The sequence below is a fragment of the Nicotiana tabacum genome, chromosome 12 (assembly GCF_000715075.1).
Source record: "Nicotiana tabacum cultivar K326 chromosome 12, ASM71507v2, whole genome shotgun sequence".
In the NCBI taxonomy this organism is placed as follows: Eukaryota; Viridiplantae; Streptophyta; class Magnoliopsida; order Solanales; family Solanaceae; genus Nicotiana; species Nicotiana tabacum.
In genome coordinates, this window is record NC_134091.1 from 30,410,622 (window position 1) to 30,421,472 (window position 10,851).

Sequence of the window (10,851 nt, forward strand, 5' to 3'; positions counted from 1 at the left end):
AGGAGGCAGTGGAAACCATCAATTTAATACCAAAATCGATAATTGAAGATTCAAATCTCGATGAGGTAAAAATCTTTCTCTTCACGGAGATGCAAGAACATAGGCAAATTCTCAATTGTCCGATGGCACTTTACAAGTGCATAATGGACATAAGACCACCAGCAGACCCAACAGTAGGGCAACATGCAATGATCTTGGTTCCCTTTCAGCGAAGGAACCCAGTGCATGCACCAAGAGTGCTGGAGAATGGGGATCTACACAACTGGAACATCAACATGAATAGGGCTATCTCTTTTATCATATCGCCCTTGCATGTTCACCCTCTTGGAATTTAGAATGGATAACCACATGCCCCTTCTAAAGCCATATGGTTTTTCTGACATGATTGAAATTCCAGCTGAAGGCCAATCTGGTAGTATGGTCATTCTCTGGGATCACACACTTGTCAATGTTCATAGCTTTGTCCGTAGAAGCCAAGAAATTAGTGCTACCATTGACGTAATTTCTACTCACAAATCTTGGTTATTTAGCTCCATTTATGCTAGCACTAATGTTAACTGTAGAAATCAGCTTTGGAACAACTTAGTTGATATGCATGCTAACTATAAAGGCCCTTGGTTTGTAGGCGGGGATTTTAATGATGTATTAACTTCAAATGAAAAATTAGGTGGTAACCGTGTCAATAGAAATCGTGCTAAGTACCTTTGGGACTGTATAAATAAATGTAATCTTATTGATCTAGGCTTCAAGGGATGCAAATTCACTTGGTCGAATCATAGGAGGAAAAACAAAAGACTTATTATGGAGATTCTAGACAAAATATTTGCCAATAACGATTGGTTTAGTTACTTTCCAAATGCAATAGTGACTCATCTACTAAAAACGCACTCTGATTATAATCCCTTACTCCTTCAAATAATCCCTAAAACTAACATGCCCTTCAGAAACCCTTTAGACTGGAAACGTTTTTGGTGCAGACATTCAGATTTCAGTAACCTTGTTAAGGATAGTTGGAAAGGGTCTATCTACCACCAAGCATCCAACATCTTTCTAGGAAATGTGAGAACCTGGAAGAACAAAGTCTTTGGAAATATCTTTAAAAAGAAAAGAAGAATCGTATCTAGGCTTAAAGGAATTCAAGAATCTGAGCACTACCCTAACAGTGACTTTCTTCAAAACTTGGAACAATCCTTACAAGCAGAATACAATAACTACCTCAAAATAGAAGATGACTACTGGAAACTTAGAGCTAGAATCACTTGGATTCAAGACGGAGACGCAAATACTAAATTCTGTCACATTATGGCTTCTAACAGAAAACGATAAAACAAAATCACGTACTTCAAAAATGAGGCGGAGGACTGGATCAATGACCCCTTGGCAATTCTTCAACATACCTATCAATATTTTCGCAATGTATTCACGACCTCTCACCAAAATACTGACTCGCAAAGTATTCGCCAAGATCCCACAAGCTTCACAAAAATTAATCTCGCATCCTTGGACAAACCTATACTGCCGTTTGAAGTAGTAAATGCCATATTCTCCTTCAAACCTTTTAAAGCACCAGGGTCCGATGGTATACACCCCTTTTTCTACAAAAAATATTGGAATATCGTTGGCCCATCTGTTATCAATTTTTGTCTCCAAGTGTTCCACACCAAAACCCTTCCAATAGGTATTAATAATACCTACATTTGCCTTATACCAAAAATCCATAATGCTAATAACCTAAAATATTTCCGTCCAATTGGCCTTTGCAATACGATCTATAAAGTTATCACTAAAATAATTGATAATAGATTAAAACCTTTTCTCAATGACCTCATTAGCCCATTCCAAGCTAGCTTAATAAAAGGAAGGAGAACTAGTGATAATGTTATCATCATCCAGGAAATAATCAATAATTTTAAAAACATGAAAGGGAAAAAGGCCAATATGATCCTCAAACTTGATTTATAAAAGGCATTCGATATGCTTGAATGGTCATTCATTTACCTTACCCTCAAGTACTTCAATTTCCCTTCATCTATCTCCAAACTAATCATGCACTGCATCTGCACAAGCAATATTGCAATCTTAGTCAATGGTACAACGACTGAATTCTTCAGCCCTAGCAGAGGTATTAGACAAGGGTGCCCTTCCCCCCTACATCTTCATACTCTGTATGGAAATATTCTCGCGACTCATCTCCCATCAAGTAGACACTTATCAATGGGACCCCATGCACCTTAGCCCACGAGATCCTGGCATATCTCACTTATTATTTGCGGACGGCCTTACATTAATGGTTAGGGTGAATGAGAAATCTTGAAACTCCATCAAAAATAACCTCTCCCTCTTGTAAACTATCGGGCCAAAATATTAATCTCCAAAAATCCAAGATCCTTCTATCAAAAAATTGTCAACCTAATATTGCCAAAAATGTTGCAAGCAAATTCAACATTAAAGTAAGTAACACGTTTGGGAAATATTTAGGATTACCAATCCTACACAAACATCCAAAACCAACTAACTACCAATTCATAATTGATAACATGCAAAGTAGACTGACCACTTGGAAAGCCAACTTTCTCAATATAGCTGGCAGAACAACTCTAGCAATCTCCACACTTAACTCAATTCCGAGTTATGCCATGCAATACACTCATCTACCTATTAAAATTCTCAAACAAATCGAACGCATCCAGAGTAACTTTATCTGGGGCTCCACTAATGAAACCAAAAAGGTCCACTACATGAGTTGGAAAAATATCACCAAAACTAAAGAAGAAGGTGGGCTTGGGCTAAAAACAATCAACACCAAAAATATGACTACACTAAGCAGTCTAGCTTGGAGGCTTCTCACCAACCCCACGACTACATGGTCAAAAGTTAACACCTCCTTCATTTGGAAGAGTATCTTCAAAGGATGGACGATTTGTTCAAAAGGAATCACATGGCAACCAGCAAAAAATTCGAGTCTTAACATTTGGTCATCAAAATGGATCCCGGACCTTCCGCCACTAAGACATTGTATAGAAGGCTCCCTCGGTAGAAAAGAGGACAACACCAAGGTAAAAGATATCCATTCCGATGGTCAGTGGGACCTCACAAAAATTTCCTTTGAAATACCTAGGGATATTAGGACCAAAATTGATCAAATTCCACTACCTTTAAAGACTGGCAACAAAAACACACCAATCTGGAACCTCAATAACAATGGATGCTTCACCAGCAAATCGTGTTTTAGTATCATCAACAACACACATGATCGACAACATGACCTCATGTGGATTTGGAAATTGCACCGTCCAAGCAAAATAAAATATTTCTTATGGAAATGTCTCCATAACAGGCTGCCTTATCGAGAATACCTGCAGCACATAGGAATTAATATTGATTGTACTTGCCCCATGTGCCACAAGGAAGTAAAGTCTATTGTACATATCTTCATTCGATGCCCCCTAGTTCAACCTCTTTGGAGAAAACTTGGAATCGAATCTCTGCCCTTAACCTTCACAACTCACTGGCTCATCTACATTAAAAACCTTAACCCAAAATTAGAATCACAATTCATCAGCTGGACAAATCTTTTTCCGTTTCTGATTTGGGGGATATGGATCAACAGGAACAATAACAATACTAACCTTTGTCCTTCTTTCCACAAAATCCTAAACCATACCCCGGAATACCATTTCGTGGCATCCAAGGGCACACCCACCCAGACCAATATAACTATTCAAATAAAATGACATTCACCTCAGAAAGGATAGATAAAGCTTAACATAGACTATGCAATCCAAAAACATCAAGCAAAATGTGGCTTAGGTGTAGTATTTAGAAACGACTTGAGCAAATGGATACTAGGATTCCAAAAATATTGTAATGGTCTCTTTCCTTTACATGTTGAACTGCAGGCACTCCAGGAAGGGCTGCAACTGGCGACAAGGTTTGATCTATTCCCATTAGAAGTGGAAACTGACTCGACGGAGGTGATAAATGCACTAAACAATTGGCACGATGTTCTTGCTAATCTTATCTACTCTTGCAGGTCATTAATGCGCCAGGAGAAGGGCGGCATAATTTCAGACAAGGAAATGCAGTAGCTGATGCACTAGCTAAAGATGCCAAAAAAATCTTAGAAAACAAGCAATATAAATCCGAAAGATCAAAACTGTTTGCTGAACCGCCCTTTTTTGTGATGCAACAATTAAGTACGGACATGAGCGGGGAATGCAACTTTTCTAAACAACTACCTACTTCAGTTTGTCATATGCTTACAACTCTAGGAAATAAAAATATTGTATGTGATAATCACGTGTTTTCTAAGAGGATACCTAACCCCAATGTCACCACAGGTGACTCTACGGATTGTAATATGTTAAACTCTTTTTAGTAAATAATATATAAAATCGTGTTAGTACTAAAAAAAAAAGATGGAGCCTTAGCTTTCATTGCAACTTTCTCTCATATCTCACGAATGCCTTCTAATATTGGTTATTCTCAAAACTCCCAAAATATTGTATAATAAATATTAAATTAAAGATGACAAACTGAAAAGCCAGTAATTCTCTTCACCTTCTAAACTTTCGATGGAATGGTTGGAAGGGTAATAGTCATGTTGGAACTGTTTCTTTTACTAATGGACATGATCAAAAGACATGACTTTTGGGCTTGTTATACAAAACGAAGAGGAAAAAGTATAAGCATGAGGAAAAAATAGATGTATTTCCTAGTGTTAGAGAGTGCAAAATATCTTACTACAATCATGTATTAGGTTAGCATTGTATACATATTTGCTTTCTTAATCACTAACAACACTTTAAATAAGAAAAATGATAGGGACTTTGTTGTCTTTTCTCCAAAAAATGAAAACTCCTCCACCATCTGTTTTTCCTCCTCCTTTCCATCGGCTATGGTTAAACCGTTAAACGAAAGCAAAAAGTTTAGCAATGATAAAGCAATACCGAATAAAATATCGAACTCCATAATAATAGTTCTAAATAACATTCTGCCTAAAAATTTGACTGTGGGATTTTGCGGGAGGTTTGTTTAATCGTAAAATGATACAGTTAAATTTAAATGTGGTTTATAGGCAAGCGAATCGATTTAATCCCAAAATGATAAATAAATTAAATAAGAATACAAAACTTAGCGTTGAAGTCGAGATAAGACAACAGATAGCTTGGTTCCGGGAGCAGAGCTTTCGAAGGCAGCAATAGCAATATTGATAAGCAAAAAATAAAATGTTAGTGAGCTTTTGAATAGTATATAGCATGAGTTTGTCAGAAAATTCGTCCCCCTCTAATGGCTGTTGAACTCGCTATTTATAGTTGTACCTAGGAAACAAGATCCTAGGATCAAGCCTCCCTTAAATGACAATTATGGGGGGCATTGAAGAATGTGTAACGACAAGTTATGAATTCCTTGCTCTCTATAATGGACTATGTATTTAATACTGCAGAATATTCTTCATTGAATGCTACCGGATGGCAGACATTTATTTGTTTTTATGAGCAACATTCCCTTCGGAGACAATCGAGATTGCTGCTCCCGGACTTAATTTCCACCTGCCTCGTTTTCCATCTATATTCGGCTCCACGTGCCGCTCTATTATGCGGGCATTTAATGTGAAAAGATTTTGCCCTATAGAGATAGTCCCCCTGCTTTCCGATGGCACATCCTTATGTCACCGGGAAGTTGGTGAAGATACCAATACCTTTCTTGGCGGGAAATTCTCTGATCCCCTCTGAAAAGTTTCTGACGCTTGATTAGATGTACATCTCTCCGCATTTAACGCATTTAATGCTCCAAAAACGTGTCATCCCATGATTCAACAATATTTTTGCCGGTTCTCGAGGTAATCATGGCCATGATTTTAGTTGCATATCCCTTTACTTATACACTTAAATCTTCTTCTTTTACACTTTATAGTTTTTCGAACTCTCTCAAACTTTCTTTACTCAACTCACTCTTGCTTTCAACTTCTTTTAACCTTCTTCTTCAGAGAAACCCTTACTTCCTTCTGCTAACTATGGCCTCCTCTTCGAAAAACTAAATGTTCATCAAAGAACAAGGAAGAACTGATGATGTTGCTCTTCTTACGGTGAGAACCATTATCCCCAGAAAGCTTACTACGGCTAAGGACTTCGAAAAGAAGTTCCCTTCTGCTAACTCCCGCACCTGGGATGTTGGTGTATATCCTTCTTCTATCCGTCCTTCTAGCATCCCTGCTGTGAAGGAAGACTATGATTACCATGATTTGAACCTTATCGCTCCTGAACTAGCGGAGCGATTAACCTTCCCCAAGAAGGGTTATACATACGTTTATATATATCCTTTCACTTTGGGACCATTCTCATTGAGCGAGGGACTTGACTCCATAATCTTGGAGTTTTGCTTCCGTTACCAGGTCTGCTTGGCACAGGTGAGCCCTTTTGTGTGGTAGACGGTAGCCTATCTTCGACGTCAATGCCAGGAGACGGGGGAAGAGCTCTCCCTGGCTCGACTGATGAAAGATTCCCCAAGATTTTCCGTGAGGGAATGATTAACTTCAGCAAACGTGGTCATCATGCGTTGCTCACCAGCATGGATGATGACAACGATTATGGATGGATGGAGCGGTTCGTTGTAGTTACCACCGAGGACATCATCCCGACCGAAACTCCATCCTTTCCTGAATCATGAATGGTACACGTAAGTTCAAGGTCTGTCCTTTCTTCTGGTTAAAGGTTGTCCCATGCCATCACTGATCCTTCTTTTTTCATTATTTTAGCAAATCGGTGGACACCACCAAGGGTTGAAGGCTTGAACCAGTGGGTCCAGAAGATTTTGGGGATCACCATGCCTGAGACCCGCCGGTGGAAAGATTTGGCCCTTGCAGGTGGAAGCAAAAAATCATGGCAAGTTGAACTTGTTTTGTTTTTATCTCACATATAGGAAAAGTGGCTAACTTTTCTTCTTTATGTTGAATTCAGGTCTTCTGCAGGGCTCTGTTACCGTCTCCGAGGAGGATGTTTTGGCTGATCACGCAGATGCGATGAGGTTACTGCAGAAGGCCTTTACCCGAACGGATATCATCGGACGTGCTTCCGGTGCAAGTGCTTCCTCGCGGAGTCCCCATTCAATTACGAGTCCAACTATACTAGTTTCACTCAAATCTGACTTCGAATCGACATTCAAATCCCAAAAATTCATTTTATGAAATTTCTATAATTTTTCCCAAATTTCCATCTCAAAATACTAATTGATAGAGCTACAACTTTTGTTTTTGAATCATCTCCAACTTTCTTGTAGATTATAAGATATAAGCTTCCGAAGTCGGACTAGCGAACCTGCGAAATCACCTTTCTGCGGCCGCGAGAAGAATTTTGCGGACCACACAATTTCAACAGCGGTCCGCAAAATTCCTACTGACCCAGCACTTTGGGAGTTTGCGGCCGCACTTTTGCGCTCTAAAATGTGCCCTCCGCACTTCAACTGCTCCATAACATCGTCAGAGTGCCGAAATGCCCGGACTCGCTCAAAACTCACCCCGGAACTCATTCGAGCCACTCAAAACTCTGTCTGAATGTACCAACAAGTCCTAAAATACGATACGAACTTAGTCAGGCCTCAAATAAATCAAAAAGTGAATCGCATTCCAATTCAAGCCTATTAAAACTAAGGAAATTCCAACTTCTACGATCGATGCCGAAACCTATCAAATCAAGTCCGATTCATCTCGAATTTTGCACACAAGTCAAAAATGACATAACAGAGCTATTCCAATTTTCAGAATTGGATTTTGACCCCGATATCGAAAATTTAACTGCTCGGTCAAACTTCCAAACTTAACTTTCTATTTTATCCATTTTAAGCCAAATTCAACTACATACTTCAAAATAATTTTTCGGACACGCTCCTAAGTCCAAAATCACCATACGGACCTATTGGAATCATTAAAACTCCAATCTAAAGTCAAATACTAAAACTCAAACTTGGTCGACTCTTCCAACTCAAAGCTTCAACATAGAAAATTCATCCTTCCGAACAAATTCTGAAACTTCATGGAGGTCCTCATCAACCAAGATACCTAACCTATTCCTTCCCCCACCCTCCCAGAATACCATAGTTTGAACTTGTCTATATCACGCATCTTATCTCCTACCCACCTAGTCTCATGTACACAATTTATATTAATCTTCTTTTTCTCGAGAATCTTTGCTAACTCTATAGATTTTTCAGTCAAAATTCCTATGTTTCAAGACCCCACTCTCAGCGTAGTATCCAAGACAACCCTTACATTACTATACTATGCTTATGTTCCACTTCATTTCTGGCCATCGGCATGTCAAGCAGCCATATACTTGATCAATCCAACACCCACACCCACTCTTAAAAATAAATTTTCATATGAAGCGTTTGCTCCAAACTACTCACAACTCCACGTATTATGTTTTTTATGCTATTAATGGATCAAGCCATAAATAAACCACAAATTAGATAGCAAATCAAATCCATGTATCGTTACGGGGTATGCAAACATGTGAAGTGGATACATCTGCTACGACCCTAAAATTCAGAATTTATATTCTTCTCGACATGTGATTTTTGTAGAGTCAGTGTTTCCTTTAACTAACTACCAAAATTATCTTCCTCGCGTCAATCCTACAGATCTGAAGTCTTGTCTAATCCATACCACTGAACCTTCTCCACCTACGGGAGAAGTGGCAATTCCTTCTACAAGTTCCTTGCCTAATGACATATCAACAGTTCCAGCAAGCAGAGTTTCCCGTAACTCTGCCTTGACTAGTGACGAGATCACTGTCTCACCATCACATGTAACTTCTTCATCCCTATCGTCTCCTTTATCGGCTTCACTTGCTGCATATACTAGTCCTACTTCTACAGCCGACACTACTGGAAATGAAACTTTTCAATCTCAGGACTCAACTCAGCCACATATCCTTCCTCTTCCGGTACTTGCATCTCAGACTCTGCTATCTAACTAGCATGATTCATCACTCAATCGACCAGTGACACGGTTAATGAACAATATTTTCAAACTAAAAGAGGTGTTTGGTAATTTGGCTACAACATGCTCATCCCTCTTTTGTTGGCACCTAGTACATATTGTCAAGCTAGTCGACATCCTCAATGATGTTTACATTACAAGCAGAATTTGATGCTCTGCAGTGCAGTCAAATATGTTTTTTGGTACCCCCTCTCCTCATCATAATGCCATAGGATGAAAATGGATTTTCAAAATCAAACACAATCCTGATGGCACAATAGAACACTACAAAGCTCGACTTGTCGCTAAAGGATATACCCAACGACCAGGCCTTGACTTCAACTCCACATTCAGCCCCGTAGCTAAGCACACAACTAATCATGTCATTATCTCCATTGATTGACTCCATCTTAGGTTGGCCTATCCACTAGTTGTATGTTAATAGTTCCTTTTTACAAGGCTCTTTACATGACACTGTTTCTACAAAACAACCTCAAGGCTTTGCGGATCCTCATTTTCCTGATCATGTATGCTCATGAAGAAAGTTATTTATGGTCCCCGCCAAGCTCCTCGTGCTTTGTACATGGAGCTTCGTTCTTACTTACTTTCATAATAATACTCATTCTGAAACTTCACTGTTCATCTATCATTGTGGTGACTCTCTTCTCTTCCTTCCAGTTTATGTAGACGATATTATTATCACATGCAACTCAAAGTATGATGTCCAGTCTATTATAGCAAAGTTGGCACCTCGATTCTCTCTTAAAGATCTTGGTTGCTTGCACTATTTCGTTGGAGTAGAGGTTACTCCCTACAATAGTGGATTAATTCTTACACAACGCTAGTACATTTTTGATATACTGGATCCACAATATGTTAGATGCCAAAGGGGCATCCATTCCACTGTCTTCCTTATCAGATTTGTCTCTCAATGAGGTCTCCGCCCCAACAGATGCCAAAGAATATCGAAGAGCTATTGGTGCCATACAATACTTATCACCAACTCATCCAGCTATCTGCTTTGCAATAAATAAATTAGCTCAATTCATGCATTCTCCAATAGTTAACCATTGGCAAGCTGTCAAAAGGCTTCTTAGGTACCTCAAACACACTATTTCCTATGGCTTACACTTCAAGAAGTCTTCGTCTCTATCGCTAACAACATTCTCAAGACGCCGACTGGCGACTGGGCTGGCAGCTATGACGATCACATGTCCATATCAGCCTACTTAATTTTTCTTGGATCTAATCCATTAGTTGGTCTTCCAAAAAGCAAGTACAGTTGCTAAACCATCCACTAAAGAAGACTATGAAGTAGGGGCTACAACCGTTGCAGAAATAAATTGGCTATCTAATCTTTTGCATGAACTTTCGCCAATCCAGTTAAAATTACTTGTTGTATGTTGCGACAATATTGGTGCCACTTATCTTTGTAAAAATCCTTTTTTTCCATATTAGGATGAAGCATATGGCCATTGACTTTCATTTTCTGCGCGATTAAGTTTCCAAGGGAAATTTTGTCGTGAAACATATACCAACAGGTGAACAATTAGCGGATCCACTAACAAAGGCTCTTCCTAAGAGGCAATTCTTCCAACAAGTCAACTAGATAATGCGGGGCAATGATAAAGATAATCCAAATCCTAACAAATTAGTCTCGTCAACGTGAATATCTCTATTTTGTTGTGAATATTGTTTACTAAGTTCTAGTTTTACTCATTCTTAAACTCTTGTGAATATCTCTATTGTATTTAACTATTTAGATTTACCTTCCGAATGTACTATAAAAAGGCACATAGTTGAGTCAATGAAATCATCCCTTTCCTGTAGATATTGAGATTCATAAGATGTCGGCATAGTAGTATTTATATCAT

General features: G+C 38.9%; 1 protein-coding gene across 1 annotated transcript; it reads left to right on the top strand.

Annotated features, from left to right (window-relative positions):
* Window positions 1-336: 336 nt before the first annotated feature.
* LOC142167073 (uncharacterized) lies at window positions 337-1,326 on the top strand. Its single transcript, XM_075227229.1, has one exon. The coding sequence runs from the start codon at window positions 337-339 to the stop codon at window positions 1,324-1,326; it is 990 nt and encodes a 329-aa protein (XP_075083330.1).
* Window positions 1,327-10,851: the final 9,525 nt, after the last annotated feature.